Raw genomic sequence first — 18,708 nt, forward strand, 5'->3', positions numbered from 1 at the left:
CGTCACAATTTTTTATTTTCTTTTTTTTTTTTTAAAAAAAAAATGTTCTCAAAGTGATGAGATTGTGACACATTATTTGAGAACGAAGTTTTGAAAGAAAAATTTGAAAACTCGAGCATTTTTCTTCTTTTATTAGTAAGAGCATCTCTAATAGTAATAGTTATTTTAGCTACTCATAATACACATTTTTTTTTTTATTTTTTTTAGCTACTAATTTTTTAATATAAACTCCAAAAAATTATCTACCTTACTCTTTACTTTCTTTAAATAATATTTTTCAATGTATTTTCTAATGTCAAAGTTGAGAGAGAAGGAGAGAGAGGTAAAAAAAAAAAAAGAAAAAAAAAAGAGACTAATATGTGCTACAAAAGTTCACTGTGGAAACACTTTATTTTGAAGTGTCTGCTAGACGAGTAAAATGGCACATGTATAGTAGCTAAATATAACTATTACAAATTGTATGAAGGGTTTGCTGGAAATGCTCTTAGAGCATTTTAATAGTCACATATAGAGCTGTTTTCGAGTCAAGCTAGGTACTGAATGTTTAAGTTTTGTTTGTTTAATTTTTTTTTCGAACACAAGCCGAATTCAAACTTATCATCGAGCTAAATAATTTGTTCAAGCTTTGTTCATTTATTTTTCGAATGAGCTCAAACTTTTTTACAAGTTACTCAATTAACTTATTCATTTTATATATAAAGGAAATGACTAAATGTTGTAATTATTTTTTTTTTTTAAAAAAAAAATCATACTAGTTATTTAATTATTATTAATATTTATTATTTGAATTAACTCCAATCTTAAATAATCTAATCTCGCCTTTATATTTTTATCTTATAGTCTGTATATACATTTATTATACACACTCAAATAAACAGACATATATATATACGTACACATAAACGTACTCTCTCACACATACACACAAATATACATATATCTATATAAAGACTTACAATTACAATAATTCAAAGAATATTTATTATATTAAGAAAAAAATTCATTTTCTTCTTTTTAATTACTTAACATATTCTCATTCTAAGGTTTAAAAAAAATTATAAAACTAACAAAAATAAAGTATGCGAACTTATTCACGAACATGCCACTCTTTCATTTCCGGCCCTAGTTACATAGAAATTGTAATAACTATGGTTGAGTATAAAACACAACTCTTATACCAATCACATATGTAATCTTAGTAATTTGTTGTCTAAATTTGCTACCAAATTATCAATAATTTGAATAATAAATATGATAAAGTTCTTATTGGGCATACTTGTCCAAACAAATTTATTAGCTACATGAGACTTATTTAAACAACTAAGCACCATTAATACTCTATTATATTTGCTTTTCAAATTACTATTAATACAAAAAAAAAAAAAAAAAAAAAAAATTACTGAAGATCATCAATTTCGTAAACCTCATGGTAGTTCAGTCAATTTAAAAAATCCGACCCCAAATTCTTTCAATTCCCACTTCCTCGTGCTCAGAAAAAGAAAATTCCCACTTCCTCGTGTTTGATGTCCTGTCAATAATATGGATGGCGACAAGAGAAGGACGGCACTATACACCATCAACTTGACACAGATTTATTATTTTCCACTTTTCTTTTACCTACGAAGGTTAGCGGGTGAATTTTTTTAAAAAATATTTAAAATGGTGTATACCGGTGAAATTTTTTTTAAAAATTATATTTGAATGATTTATAAAATTTAAGACAAAATTAAAAAAAAACGTATTAGATAAAATTTAAATAGAATTAAAATTCTAAAACATAGTATTTGAAAAATATTTAAAAAATAATTATCATCCAAACATACTCTTAGTAGTTATATTGACCTATTTAATTACTAATAGACAGATACTCACATTACCTATATATATATATATAAAAGAATGAAAATTATTGTCGAGTTTAAATTGTGTCGAACCATGAGTATAACAATTATATATGTCAATCATTACTCGACCCATATAATTAAACAGGTTAAACCCTTTAACTTTAACTTTATAATTTCGTATTAGATTTGTGTCAGATCCACGGGTCATGTTAAAAATTGTTTGTCATTATATCACGTGTTGAGTTCGAATTATATTGATCAAGCATTTGTATAAGATTATATAAGTCAATTATAACCTGATCCATTTAATTAAACAAGTCAAACTCTTCAATCATAACCCTTTAATTTCTTGTTAAATTCGTATCCAATTCGCAAGTCGTATAAAAAATTGACAATCCTAATTACTGGCTACTACAAGTTTTATTATAATTTTCTTTTAAATTCACGGATGAACGGGGTCCTCGTGAGTTTAATGGGACATAACATGAGTAAAACAAATTAACTAATTTACTGTTTTGTAACTAACGTAATAAGCATCGATTAGAAAACCATGTCAGTTTAAAAGCACTGGTTGTTCATGTACAGATGATATTATTTATTAATTGATAAATAATAATATCATGTTAAAGAAGAATTGAGTACCTGAAAGTTGGTCCATATATTTTTTAGAAATATAAAAATATTAGTCAAACAAAATCATCATTCCAATTCAACGTTAATTGCAAATTTCACCATCAAAGCTTTATGATAGCAACTTGACAGCAGCGGGCAGCCCAACCCTACATCAAGACTATCAGCTCATAGCCTCCACAAACTTGCTTCCTGCCAAAAATCTCACCATCTTTTCAAATATTTATTACTATTTTCTTTTCTTCCAGCAGGCAAAATCAATCTACTGCTCTCCCTGATTAGTCAAACTTTATGTCAGCTATCCAAAAACTTTATACAAAACTTTTCGTATCTTTGTATTTAATCCTATGTGTAATTGAAAAAAAAGAAAGAAAAGTCATGAAACTCAAAAGTCAAAACTCAAATGTATATTCAACCATCCGGAATTAATAACTATGCTCCTGAGAAAACTAATTAAAGCAACGGATATTTTTGTTAGCTGCTTTAAATTTTTATTTTTTTATTTGTACAAATTTTTGATGCAATAAAAAGTTATTAAGTTTTTTTTTTTTTTTTTGGTAGGGTTTACATTGAAAAGTGTTGTTTGTAGCCATTGTCAAGTTAAATTGGGATTCAGCTCTAGACCGTAGAAAACAGCTGATTGGTGTAGGTGTTATTACCCGAGATTAGAAAGAAAAAGTTATGGCTTCTATGTGCTTTGTTCAACAATATATTTTTGATCCAGCTATTACAAAGGCGTATGGTGCACGACATGCTGTTGAGTTTGGACGATTTCTGAGCTTACATTCAGTGATATTGAAGGGAGATAGATGCACTTGAGATTACTACGGCTTTGGATAGAACGGAGATTGAAGCTGGTAAGTATGTAAATCTTATTCTGGATGCTAGAAGTCTTCTTATGGGGTTTTGGTCATGCGATATTAGTCATGTTAGGCGTGAATGCAATATGGTGGCCCACACTCTTGTAAAATTTTCTGTTTCTTCTAAATAAACCAAAGTGTGGTTTGAGTTTTACCCGACATGTTTGTTGGGACTCGTAAATTCTGAGCTTTTTTCGTTAGCATCTTAATGATATTACAATATCCCTTCAAAAAAACTATATATTTGGTAAATTTTTTGAAAAATGTAATATGTTTTCAAAGAAATAAACACTAAACATGTTTGTTTTGAAAAAACACAAGCTTATTTTTTATGGTGTGAAAGTTGAATTAATACTTATAAAAATATAGAAAATTTGAAAAATTAGAGAGATGGTTGGTTTATTTATTTATTTTTTATTGTTATGTGAGGATAAGCTTTTCTAAATTTGCTCTAAAAGTGAATAATATTGATGCAATAGTGAAATAAATCTATCTAAACAAAAGAAACTAAAAGAATAAATTGTTATGTATCCAATCAAATTGACCCCTCTCATACATGCCTTGTCAACAAAATTGCATCTTACAAAATTATTATTATTGTTGTTGATGGTGTTTAATTTGAAAAATAAAAAAGATCCTAAAATATATTTAGTCACCACACTAATTGCCTAATTGGCTGTTCTCGGGGATGGAGTAACCAGCCCTAAATAAAATGGGAAAGTTAGGTCGAAGATTCAAGTTACAAACATTAAAAAAAATTAGCCAAATTAATCAAAATATTAGGATTTTTTTTTTTTAATTTCAATTGAAAACGAGAAGCAAGGAAGGTTAAGATGCTTTACGCACATCACATGGTGCAATTAATAAGCTTCTGGGCTAAACACAAGTCATGATTCTCAAAAAATAAAAAAGAACCAAAAAAAAAAGGAAAAAAAAAAAAACAAGTCATGAGGCCTGGACCAGAGGACCTCGTTAAGGGAATAATCAACTTGTTAATTACACTACTCCCCTAGATTGTAGCATGAGATTCTGCATGTTAGGACACGAATGCTCCCCCATATAATGTACCACTATAATTATGAGTAGGCTCTTTATTTATTTTCATTTCATTTCTTGATGTAACTTGTTTAAGTAATTTCTCATGTCAGTAATAGAAAAAGAATAAATTATGAATAATGTTACTCTTCATACATACATAATGTGTTTAAATGACTTCTCATGTAATTATGTTCATCTCAAATTATTTATCTGAATTTGAAAGACTTTGGACAGGTAATTGTGAGAAACTACTTATGAAACCCACTTGACCAAATAAAAATTAAGCTGCCCAACCACTTATCCGGTTAAGTAAGTCTCATAAGTGGTTTGTCACAATCACTTGCCTGAATTTTCTCAAATTCGAACAAATCACAGTTGAGAGAATCTTGATCCCTTCTTATGTCGGTAGTAAGAAAACAAAATGAAAAAGAAAATCACTTAATACACAACACGTTAACAAATATAAAATAAATGTAAATGGCAACATTGCTCTTATGTTAAATGTCCACTTCACCCGTACACCTCTTCTTTGCATTTCTATCCCATGAAAGCTCCATTTTATTGTTGGAAACAAGGAGTACAAGAAAAATGTACTATGTGCAAGCAAGCTAGGGGCTTGACTTTTCATGTAAATTACTAAAAATTATATTTGTATCCTAGGATTATTTCACGAGGCTACTATGTCACGTGAAATATTTATGAGATTAAAATATAATTTTTAGTATTACTTTTTTCTTTTTTTCTTTTTTTCATCGAGATCATCTCAGTATAAGAAATGAACAAATTTACCATTGAATATGTAGAACGTAGATCCTACCGATTGAATGATAAATTTGAAAAAAAGAAAATATATATATACCATCAACTCTATCAGCACACCACCTCCACATACTTGCATCGTCCCACCAAAAATATCCACCATCTTTTTCAAAACTCGTCAACAGTTGCCCTTTCTACTTTCCCGGGGAGCAAGACCACATGGGAGGGACAAAAACGAAAATTAAACAAGATAGCGACGCCGACAATGCCATGCTCTATCATAACAATACCGTTAATTATATTTGCACCAACAATTCAGGAAACTTGCAACTTGCCCATCCAACCAAAATTCGACCATATTTTTTTTTTTTTTTTTTTACAGAACGAGGCCTCAATTATGCACAATTGATAACCATACATACATAATAACAAACTACATTCATTAGATTTAGACCTATACTAGTATGTTTTCCAATAAAGCATCCAGGTCAGCTTCGCCTTCCCGGACAATTACATTCATATTTTAACCCAATCTCTTTTCTTTTCTTTTTCTTTGGGTTTTCCTTTAATTCTTGGTGTTTTTCAAATTAACCAGAACATGCTATGCACTACTAGCAGTAGCATAGTAAAAGTAGTTAATAGCTGTTAATTAAAAAAAGAAAAAGAAAAGGCAGGGGGGTAACTACCGTAACTTATATCGCAACGTCGTCGTAACGTGTCAAGCACCTCCAGTCCAGCCTGACCTCCGCGGGGCCAACGACGTGTTGACGGGGCTTGCGGAAGGACACGATGTGGCTGCTGACCATGAACGCCGTGACCCGCTCTGACACCCTGATTTCTTCCATCTTCAAGTCTTGTAGCCTCCGCGCGTACTCTGGAACGTGCATCAGGTCCCACACCACGCCCACCCCACCCGGCTTCAACACCCTCACCACCTCACCCACCACCCTCATCCTCTCCGCCGCCGCCTCCACCGTCCGGTGCCGGCCGTGCTCCTTCCCCACCGTGTGGAGGAACACCCCGGAGACCACCACGTCGAAGCTGTTGTCTCCGAAGGGCAGCCTCCTCACGTCCCCTTCTCTGCACGTCACGTACTCTCCGACCCCCTCCAGCTTCGCAGTCCGGAGGGTCCGGAGCGTGGTGGCCTTGGAGCGGTCCAGACCCACGACCCGCCCGGAGCTGCCCTCCTTCTTAAGCTGGGTCGCCACGGCGTTGAGGAGGATTCCCCGGCCGCAGCCGAGGTCCAGGGCGTGCTTCACCGTGGACCAGTCGTCGACGGAGGAGAGCATGCGGAGGGCCATGGCGTGGTGGAGGGGTACGGCGGAGTAGAAGAAGTTGGCGGCGGCGAACAAGAGGCAGACGGCTGAGAGGGCGGTGACGGAGCCCGTGAATCCGGCAGCGAATCGGGCGGCGCCGCCTGGGAGGGAGATGGTGACGGAGAGGATGGACTCGAAGAAGGCGCGGATGGGGTCGAAGTAGAGGAGGTAGAGCACGGAGAGGACGGCGAAGAGGAGGGCGTGGAGGAGGAGGAACACCAGGGTCTGCCACTGCTCCACGCCGTAGATCGCGTAGATCTGGCTCCAGTCTCTGCTCGTCGTCGTTTTGCCCATTTCTTGCTTTTCCTTTCCCTTCCTTCACCAATCTAATGTGAGAGATTCTACTGGTGATTGAAAAGAGAACCTGCCAACTGGGAAAACAAATTCTGGGTAAGAATTCGGGAAAGTGTGTTGAGTGAGTAAATGAGTGAGTGAGAGAGAGAAAAAGTGACAATTTCTTCTTTCACGGGAAATTATTATAGTGGTTAATAAATTATAACTGAAAGGCATAAAATGGGGTAACGCATTTTCTTTCTAAATATTCCCGCGTTTTCTCGGCAAGCAAACAGACCCAGTAGTAGCGCAAATGGATTTTCTATTTTTTGTTTATACTTACAGTGACGAAGCTTGGGAATCAGCTCAGACTTGGAGATCCAGCAGCTGCAGAGAACTTTTTGACGATCCGAACACGGAAAGAAAGACAAACGGAGAGCAGAGAGCTCAAAGTACCAAAATTCCCAGACTTTTTTCTCAGAATCAAGAGACCCAAAATACAGAGAGAGAGAGAGTCACAGTAATAAATCTGCAAGTGTCAGCTCTGGTACTGACGACGACGACATAGTACCATCTCCAGCAAATCACGCGCTTTTGCCCGTCGCTTCGCGACTATTTTTGAAACGGTCGTAAGGAAGCGAAGCTCCAAATTGGGCTTTCCGTTTTCGAATAAAAGAGACACTCAAAGCGGGTGTGGATTTGTACGGACTCTTGAGAGAAAAATGGGAGGGATTGGATTTGGTGGCCAGTGCGATTGTGGATTTGTGTATCCGTATGTATTTATGTAGGGGTTGTGGAATGTTTACCGGGTGACCTGCTCAGCCGGTAACTTGAATAGTTTATTTTTAAGTGTGGAGCCCTGGATATTCAAATGATTTAAGACTTTGTCTTATATATTTTTATATAATTTGATGATTTGGCCGTGATAATCACCTCCTAGATTAACTTTTGTTATTAAAAAAAAAAAATTAAAGACTAATTTTCATTGGATCGTCATCTTAATTTTATGGCAGTCATATAGCGGTTTACTAAATAACATTACTCTTTTCAAATCTAGGATCTTGAGAGCAGAGTTTAGTAATTCTAAATACTCATACCCGACCCCACTTGATTGATCAGACCGTACCCATTAGTCTTTAGATTTTTTTTTTTTTTTTTAATAAAAATTTATTAAAAGTTTAATAGACATTGTCACATCAGTCTAGTATTATGAGAGTGTGATAAAAGATGAGTATACACATAGCATTACTCACACAAAGTTAGAGTCTTCAAAGAGTAATTTTAAATACTCATCTTCTATCGTACATTCATATTACTGGGTTGACGGGGAAATATTGATTATCACTTAAATTTTTTCTGTTTTAATTAAGGTTAATCCAATAACTAATGACACTGCCAGATCTACCCATTAATATAAGAGTAAGATGGAAGATATGTACGTAGCATTACTGTTTTAAGATGCCAAAAGCATTAGGATTTGAATGTTGTCAAAATGGGGATTTGATCAAGTCTGGTTGCCTTTTGGGAAGAGTGTAGAATTTGTGATAGTGAAAAATAAAAATAAAAAATCCACCAAGATTGATTGGTTTGACCAAGGGAAGGCCTTTGTTACAAAACTTGTTCCTCACAAATTCTTAATATCAGCTCAATGTTGGTTTTGACTCAACGTTTGTGATTGTTTATTGAGTCAATAGTATAACAAGTTGGAAGAGTTCAAAATAAGGCAAGGTTTTATTTTAGTGGAAGTGACTTTGATTAGCTTCTTTTTGTCCATACATAACCATCCAAGTTGCTTACCCAAAACAAAGAAATCTACCAATTTAAGTTATGTAAAGTTCTAGCGAAATGATACTCTTTTTGATAATGGAGTGAAAAAAATATATTAAAAAAATAAAAAATAAAAAAAAATAAAAAATCCCATTGGACTAATCTTCCATTTAGAAGTTATCCGTTCTTTTTCTTTTTCTATAGTGATATTAGGGATTCTACCGCTCTTATTATAAATTTATGTCCATACATATTTAATATGGCAATTCAAGTGACACCAGAGTCATCTCTTTCATGAGAAATGATATTTTTACATATCCTATACATCTTATTTTTAAACCCACTTATTGATTTATGGGACCCATACTGTGTTCCACAAATTTAATGATTAATTTGAAACTTGGTTATACAGAGATGTATAAGATGATATGTAAGTGTGTCATTTCTCCCTCTTTCATTAGGTCAATTAGGTGGTCACCTAGGTAAGGCCTAATAAGGCCCCCAAATAGTAATAGTATAATTAAGATCCCTTTAAAAAAAAAAAAAATTAGTCTCAATTATGGTAAATTTTTTAATAAATACTCTTTAATTAAAGTCTCAATTATGATAAAACAATAATTACATAGACAAACTTTAATGCCTATGATATTAAGACTTTGGAAAAAAGAAAAAGAGAAAGATGGAAACTTGTAAAGCCACATTCATGGAAATTCAATGCAACAATAACCCACAACACTATTTTCCACTTATATTAAATACGTTGGGAACTAAATGCTCAGAAGAGATGGAGAAGATGGAAACTCTTTGGAAAGTCTCTCATTCAATTAGAAATTTTCGTGAAATATAACCTGTATTTAGTGAAAAACATATAATTTATAAAATGAAATAATTTGATGAAAATGTCAATGGCCGGCTGAATAATCTTTTAAAATTGATTATTTCTTATATATAATAAATCAAGCCAATTTTTATAGGGTAGCTCAATCGGCTGGGGACTACGCCTCATGAAGCGGGGTTACTAGTTCAAATCATCCCCCTGTGGAATGTCCAAAAAAAAAAACAAAATCAACCCATTTCTTCACTTCATTCTGCGTTTGAACAATTTCATATATATGAAAATATTTTTGATTTTTGATTTAATTTTCATAAATCAAACAAATTGTCTTTATCTCGGAAGTTTTATGAAATATGATATTTATGATGGTTGATTTATTTTTAGAACTAAAAGTTTTAAAAAAGTTTTACAAGTAGAAGAAAGTATTCAAATTGATGTACTAAATTATATAAAAAGACTTTATTCTTTCCAAATACATGTATTATTTATAGAATTTTATTTACAATACATGTTATAGTTGCGTCTATATAAATAAATTTTTCAAAATAAAAATTGATAAAATTCTACCTAAGGTTGGCAATGTTACAAGAAAGATTAAGTAGATTAGCTATATCATCAATTGAAAAGAAGATGTTATAACAACTTGAATATAAAAACTTAACTAGTAATTTTGAATCCCAAAATGCGATTAGAATTATATTTAAATTAAGAAATATAAAATAAAAAAAAATTATTATTTAATTAAAAAAATGCTTCATTTAAATTTGCCACTTTAAGCATCAAAATCTATCGAGTCGGCCATGCGTGACACTTATTAGGTTAGCTACTATCAATACTTACCATGTTTACAAAATAACGTAATAGTCCATGTAACATTTATCACGTCAACTACTAAAATGTGTCTACCACATGGCAATTCATGTAACACTTATTTTCATAAAATATAAATTATCAGCTAAGTTTGTAAAAAGTTATAGTAATAAATGTTGTAGTACCCTAAGTTTTTTTTAATAAAAAAAGAAGAAGAAGAAGCATGAGTGCTGCTAGTATACTACACCGTTTATAAACTCACATTACAGTTCATAATTGATAAAATGATTAAGCAAAAAAAATTAATTTATCAATTTAATTAATTGGCAGTTGAGTTATCAACAATATATTCTTTATCATTTCATCATTTATAAATTATCATATTAATTTAAAAAATAATTACAATAAAAATTATAGTACTCTAAACATTTTCCTTTGAGCATATCTAATTTGTCCAAAGTAGAAAGAAAATCCCACGTGCATTTCTTTATCAGTCTCTATCTATTTACTTGTTCTACTTCATCTTTAATGGGGAAGAAGTAATTGGCTCTTTAATAGGCAAAAACCAGGCATCCACAACTTTTAAGAGCTAAAAAAAAATTTAGGACAGAAATTTTCTATAACACGTTTCTATTAGAAGTTATTTTATAAAAAAATTCTTACAAATTAATTTGTAAAAAAATTATATCGTACAAATTTAATTAGGCCGTCCCATAAAGGTTATGGTAATCTCTTTCTTTGGCCATAGCTATAAAAATTCTAATTGGTTCAATTTTTCTCATTAAATAATCAATAATTATCTTGGAAATAAGACCTAATTTAAGTGGTACAACTTCCGTTATCAAAGCATCCAATGGTTAATTTAAAAAAAAAAAAATGTAAAAAAGATCATTTTTCAAACAAAATTTACTTTTATTATTTTTATTAATGGTTTTCAAAACATCTCATACCCATCTTATTTTCAAATCTACCATTAAATTTATAAGACTCATATTAGGTTCCACAAATCTAATATTAAATTTAAAACTTGGTTATATGAAGAATTGGAAATGTATAAAAAATGTGTAGGGAATGAATGTTTATCATATTTTTTTGAAATATGATGTGTTGCTACTCCATGACACAACCTTTTTTTTTAAAAAAAAAAAAAATTTATTAAAAAAAAAATCACAAAATCAAGTAAATGGCTTGGGGTTTGGTTTTGTATTTTTTATTTTAAAAAAATAAATAAATAAATAAAAAAGTCAACAATTATGTTTTTAGATGACAAAATATCGTTTCTCAATTTCTTTTTGTTATCCAAATTAAAACACATTTTCCTCAAATCAAAACACATATCTTCGGATCTTTGGTTGCTTCTTCCACAGCTTCCAAATACTAATTAAAGTGGGAATAAATTGGAGGCATTAGGCTCCGCAAATCATGGTATGTATTTATCAAGGCCGTACATGGAAACGCCTTTGGGATTGATGAAATTGAAGGCTTTTTTAATTATGTTGACTTTTTGACAAAGAGGTCGTTGCTTCACCACTCACCAGCCACCGCCGTTACCGTGGGCATGTATTTCCATTTTTGCCACTGCATGGAGTAATCTATATATTCTATGGACACCTTTTCTTTTTTAAAGTGACCCAACTGCCCTCGACTTTTACTTAATTTTTAATGCCTGCCAAAATCTTTAGATGCCCTCTTTTGTCAACGCGCTTGTAACTTGTCCCTTCCTTTTAGAGTATATGAAATGAAAACATACACAAATTTGCCAATTGCTTCGATTAACTCTTAATTGAGAAAAAATAATTAATTGAATTAGGATTTTCTCAAAAGATTTATTTGAATTTAAAAAATATTATGAAATACCATTTATAAAATTCACACGACTAAATTATTGATTGGACAGGCCATGAAAATCAAGGCTCATGTTGGTACCATCATTCAAGGACAATTTAGTCAAATGGAGCCAACAATAGGCTAACGAAATTCTATTTTTAAATATTAAACGACAATATCTAAATTCTAATATAAGACTTACACTGTTACACAAAAGAGGAGAGAGAAGAAAAAAAAGAGAAAAAAAAAAATGAAAAAAAAAGGGACCCACGTTCTTTAAGAAAAGCAATTAAGTGGATTCCAAACCATGAGACGCGGGAATGACAGAGAAAGCGACGTTGGCTGAGGAAGGCATGAACTCGACCGCTTTTGACGATTTCCATCGTCCCACCGACATAGGAACCCCAGCAAACCCAACTGTAAAACTTGCTTAAAAAAATACATCCATACTCGTTCTCTAATGTTTTTTTTAGACTATTTTTTTTTTTTTTTTTAGAAAAATAACATACATATATATTAACAAACAATTCAACACACAAAATTATTTTATTTACTTAAAAAATATTAGCAAACGAGCGAGATCATCGTCTCCTTTCAATTTGATTATTATTTTATGGGAAATGATTGCTGGGGACGTTCATCCGTCCCCCAGCAACCCATTAATAATTAAAAATTAGTTTTTCATTAAAAAATTGCCTCTAATGTTATTAATAGGGTGACAGGGGACGGATGACCGTCCCCTGTGTAGAAGAGCTCTTATTTTATAAAACTCTTGTACCAGTTGAACCTTCACAATCTGCGTCAATTTCTTTGGTGGAAGAAGACCAAACGAGGATATTATGATGTAGATTTCATGGTCTCCATTTATTTATTTATTTTTATTTTTAACCATTTCCAATCTTAATGAAGAAAAAACCACAGCAACGACGGGGATCAAGATATAGGGATAACAAGTTTCCTATATATATACAATATCATAGATCTGGGAAGAAATTTCTTCCGTCCAGATTGTGTCTACAATATAACTGATAGCCTCTTGTGTTAAACCGTGAGCTGCCGAATTGGCCTTTTGTTTGACGTGGACCAAGTATGCTGTCCTAAAAGATCACGTGCCAAATTTTTTGCCCTCTACTAGATGTTCATATCAGCTCATGTTGGGCGATTCTGTTGTACATTCCTTCACAATTTGTAAGACATCTCCTTCTAGACAAATTTCAAAGAAATCCATCTCCATGCTAAAATTCACTGCTTGAAATACCGTCCATGCCTCATTGTCTCCTTATACAAGGAAGAAAAGCCAAAATTAGGACGCTTTCCCTTTCAGTAATTAATAATTATGTCGTTACTTACAAAATAAAAATAAAAATAAAAATAAATTATGTTTAATCACATCTATACATTTATGAATTGGTCACCCTTTGCTTTGTCCTTAGAGATCATGACAAGAAATGAAGGCGTGGAATTTTTCAAGTGATCAATTTCTTTTCTTATATCTGTACATGATTTTCCTTTCCTTTCATTACAATTTTGCAGATCCAAACCAAGTATTTCAATTATTTATGAAGGAAGATTATGAACTTGGATTTCAGCAATTTTTTTTTTTTTATTTTTTAATCATGACGAATCACATATTCTTAACAAAAAAAATAGTTTTACGCTTGTAGCTAGTCACGCCGAACGTAAAAACCGTTTTTTTCTTTTCAAGAATATTTTAGCGTTTTAAATTATTTGTTAATAATTTTATTTTGAGAACATAAAACAAAACAAATAGAACAAAAATTTGAGAAACTTTGGGAGCAACTAGGAAGGAATTGCTTTAGTAATAATTCTTTCATAGATATGTACTTAGAAGGCGTAGGTGGCCTTACTATTTTATTATTATTATTATTATTATTATTATTATTATTATTATTTTATAGATACGTGGAAAGAAATTACATTAACTAGGGCTGGGCAACCCAGAACATAAAGAAACAAGAAAAAATAAGAATGAAAGTACGCAAAAGCAATGCTTTCGAAGATGCGGGCCTATTAAGCCTTGACACGGATGCCAAGAACTTAGGCCACTAGTTAAGGTGGTAAAGGGTGGATGCAGGATCCATAGAATTCAAACACCACGTGGGTAACCATTACAGAGATCACAATAGAATATACAACAGAAAATCCTACAGAACATACAACAGAAACACAGAAATTTAAATGCCCAGAAATACAAAAGATGAAAAAAAAATCACAACAACACAATAGCAGCATCTAAACGGCGGTGGGGCAGGGACTGGGAGTTTCTGGAGATGGCGCGTGTAATTGTTAGTTTCAATAATTGTTAATAATGGGATGGTATACATGGGACCGTGAATTTCCAACTAAAGAGACTAGCATTTATGAATTGTCTTTGTTGATATTAATAATTAAAGATTTCTATATATATTCATATATGGGGAAAGAAAGAGTAACCTTTAAGAAGGACAGCTCTTTTATTACCAAAAAAATGGGAAGAAGTTAAAAGAGTTTTCATATTTTCACCGAGATAGAATTTGATAGAAAATTTTGGCCATTGAGACATCAGAAATTGGTGGATTATAAACCAATTCTTCTGGTTGGACACGAGAAGTTAAAGTCAACATTGGATAATGTTAATGTAGTTTTCGGATCGGTGATGTGGCAACTTCATATCTACCCGATAAGATGTGCAGATATTAGGTGTGAGACTCCGTACTGACATCTGATATGATTTCTGACTTGATTTGATTGAGTTATCAAGTGCTGGAGATTCTAATAAATGCTAAGGATCTTAATCATGCCCGACCTGTGTATAACTCGAGGGTACAATTCGGGCACCCATTCCGAGGGCGCATAATCCGAGCCCACCTGACCTAGGGGATAATAATTCTCCAACAGATAATAACTTTTAGGAACATATTTGGTAAAGAGTTTTGTTTTAGTTTTTTATTTGAATAATAATAAAAAATAATTAACGTGATACCATAGCACCCACCAAGGCAGGTCATAGCATGCCCACTAACTTCAGTTTATAGTACCATAGACATGCCACGACACATGTTCTTCAACGGCCTCACATGTTCTTAATAATAAAGAATATAATCGCTTACCATCCCAAAAAAACAATAATTAAATTGGATCTTATGACATTTTCATATGTCTTTAAGTTAATTATGACAATCCTATGATAATTAAATCACCAATGAGCAAAATCATCCCCAGACTCCGGCCTTGGAGCAAAAGCCTTGGCTTGTGCTGCATTTTAAATACTTCATGAACATGTTCTTCAACGGCTGAATAATATATGAATATGGTGCGCTCTACTCCGTGATAAAACCTCTGTCTTGTCGGAAGTCAATTCTTTAACTACGTACACATGATATGGAAAGCAACAAGTTGGAATGTGCTACTGCTTAAAATTGTCTTTCTAATTGGGAAATTATTTATATGAACTCTCCCCGATCGACCGGCCAAGTCTTTAAAAGTATAATGCATGTATCAGTTAATCATTTGAGAACAACATAATTTTTTAAGAAAAATACAAATAATTCTCTCAAACTACAACTTCATTGTTATTATCCTTCTCTCAAACTATCAAAAGTGCCAATTTCCTCTATAAACTACAAAAAAATGTCAATATCCCCCTAATAACAAAAATACCCTTCATATATATATATATATATATATATAAAACTAAGCACTAAAAAAATTGTAAAACAAAATCTAAAATAAAAGAAAAATTATAAAAAATAAACAAAAAAAAAAATTAAAAAAACCTGGTTTTTCATTTTTTTTCGTTTTATTTTTAAAAAATTGTTTTGGTTTTTAATAATAATTTTCAGTTTTTTTTAGTTTTCCTCTTTTATTTATTTATTTATTTTCGAATTTATAAGGATATTTTTATCTTATTGAAAAAAAATTTATGATAATTTTTGTCTTTTTGTTTGTTTTAGGGGGCATTGACATTTTTTTTGTAGTTTGGAAGAACATTGACACAATTTGTAGTTTTTTTTTTTTTTTGGGGGGGGGAAGGAATATTGACAATTAAGTGGCAGTTTGAGGGAGTTATGTGTACTTTTTTCCTTTTTTTTTTAATTTTTTTTTATTTTTATTAACGTTATTAAAAAAACCATGTGATAAGCACAAAGCTATTAAAAAGAAATGTGTTTCTCGTATGTTAAGGGACACAAGACAGTTTTTAAGACTACGACTCAATTTGTTTCGACGTAAATGTTTTTTATTAGAAAATATTTTCGTCGAAATCATTTAAACTAAAAATATTTTTCTGTGTTTGACTCGTACAGAAAATAGCAACAATGACCAAGGCCAGTGACAGAAAAAAAATGACTAGCAACTTCTGGCGAACTTCGGTGACCTTCTGTTGAAGTATGGCCTGATTCTTGCAACCTCCAACGGCAGTGGAGAATAAACTGTGAGAAATAATGCATGCGAGAAGAAGAAGTTCAAATTTGAAAAATGATTTAAAAAAAGAAAAACTATTTTTTAAATATTAAATAAGCTTTTCCTGTTTGATTATCATTTTTGCTTGAACCAATTACCTGAAAATATGAAAAAATATTTTACGCCGAAACAAACGAAACTTATGTAAATTTTTTTATTTTCTCCCGTCTAATTTATAGAAAATTTATATCCTTTTCATTGAGCACAAAGATCTCTAATACTCTACACAGAAGACAAACTGCCTTTGACAAGGGGAGCCACTGACTCGACTACTTTGAAAGGCATACTCCTTGGCAAAGCTAGAAAGACATTTCCACTTTACTGGTCATCCGGAACCCCCAAATCACGGATAACCCAAAATTAAAATTAAAATTTGTGTATTAATCTTAGGTATGACATATGTCACGCTGTCATTTTACATGCCGCATATACTAGTAATGTGTCACATTAATTCATGTCAAAAAAAAAAAAATGTCACATTAATTAACAATTTCTGGCAAAATAATTAATTTTTTATTATCTTTTAAATCTTTTAAGTGTTGATTAATTTTTTTTAAAAAAAAATTGCAGATACAAAAATTTTAGGAATAATCAAAGATATAAATATATATATTTCAACCTTATTAATATTTAAAGATGTCGGTAGGAACCATATAGGATCCTACTCATCGAGATATGATGTTGTGAAAGGAAGAAATTACTCTCTCCTCAAGTCGTTGCCATCTCTCTCTCTCTGCTGGCCTAAACCGGCTAAACGACCAATAGTTTTCAGATTCTTTTTTTATTTCTATATTTCTTGGCGGCAGCAATTGACGACGATTCGAGAGTGAGGAATCAATTTTTTCCACTCTCCTGCCTAACAAGATGGCTTGATGGGGGAACCAATTTGATAGTGCATGCATGGGGCTTCCTTCTTCGAAAGCTACCTAACACATTAATCATCATGAGATAAGACCTAACATTGCTGTTAATCCAGCACTGGTTTGGGTAGAGTTAAAGAGTACTAGCTATCTTGAGATTCAAATAGGTTGGAAGAGTCTCAAGACAGTCGTGCCTTTTCCCGCCTTCTGCTAGTATATAGCCTGTTCCATTTTCGAAACTTTGCTTTTATTAATCACCTTCTTTGACTGTCCTTGTTCCTTTGACGAGCCGAGTCATTTATTTATTTGACTCATTCTCAACTGTTCTAAGATGACTTTATAGCCTTTGTTTTTTTATTTTCCTCTTTCTCCCTTTCCCGCATTGAATTAAAAAAAAGATATATTACTTAGGTAACTCAGCTTTCTTGGTATACGATAAGAAACGCTTAATTTTTACATTAAGAGATATTAGAAAGTTGGTCAAAGACTTCTTTTAAACCTGGTTGGAGAAACTTTCTTTCAATTCGGTCTATAAAATGGTGATGTGTTTCTTAGCATATACAAAACACATGTTTTTTTAATAAAATTTAATTAATAATAAAAAAAAAAAGGTCCTCTAAACCAATTCGATCAAAAACTATCCCCTTAAAGGTATTTTATATGATTTTATTATAAAGTAAAAATTGATGTAAAAATAATTGACTGACAGCTGGCCAGTATATATAATAGGGGGAAAAGGTCAAATTCAGGTGGAGATGCACGGATGAAGTTTTGGGTTATATTTTATGTATTGATAAGATATGGTTGGACTTTGGAGCCTCCTAGCGCTATTTTTTCCTTCTAAATGTTTGTCTTCGATCTGGATAACCTTTTTATATATTTCTTTTTATTTTATGTTATTTTTCGTGCTATTTTTGGCACAAGTGGATTACCACATTTTTTTTTTCTATTAAAAAAATCAGGCCGGGAGATCAAAATAGCGTTTGGGTTTGAGTTCAAAAAAAGTGTAATTTTTAAAATATACTATTTAAAAAATTACAATTAAGTGTTTAGCAAAATTACTTTTTAGCCTTTAAAATTTCGAGTTTTTAAAAAAGTACAAATTTGCCATCGATTTGATAAAGTAGTTTTCTGTGTTTTCAAATCGTAATTATTTTAAAAACGTAATTCTCAAATGATTCATTTTCTACGATTTGCTTTAAAATTGCACTTTTTATTTAAAAAATCGCAATCTCAAACGCACCCTTATTCTATTTGGGCATGACTTTTGTAGTACCTGCTTACTGAGAGCTACAAAAGAGAGGCCTAAATTGTGGAAACTACAAGCACTCTTTCAAGTCTGATGGAACCATAACTTGACCTAGCTCCATAAGAAGATCAATAAAACTCAAAGACGATTATACTAATAAAATTGAATATTCTCGGTTT

General features: G+C 32.0%; 1 protein-coding gene across 1 annotated transcript; it reads right to left on the minus strand.

Moving 5' to 3' along the window:
- Positions 1-5,550: 5,550 nt before the first annotated feature.
- On the minus strand, positions 5,551-7,473 carry LOC133875765 (uncharacterized). Its single transcript, XM_062314001.1, has 2 exons — positions 7,064-7,473; positions 5,551-6,818 (listed from the first exon to the last, which is right to left on the minus strand). Exon 2 carries the CDS (start codon positions 6,739-6,741, stop codon positions 5,824-5,826), a length of 918 nt encoding a protein of 305 aa, XP_062169985.1. The 5' UTR covers positions 6,742-6,818; positions 7,064-7,473; the 3' UTR covers positions 5,551-5,823.
- Between the last annotated feature and the right edge of the window lie 11,235 nt (positions 7,474-18,708).

Source organism: Alnus glutinosa, chromosome 8 (assembly GCF_958979055.1).
Source record: "Alnus glutinosa chromosome 8, dhAlnGlut1.1, whole genome shotgun sequence".
Classification (NCBI taxonomy): Eukaryota; Viridiplantae; Streptophyta; class Magnoliopsida; order Fagales; family Betulaceae; genus Alnus; species Alnus glutinosa.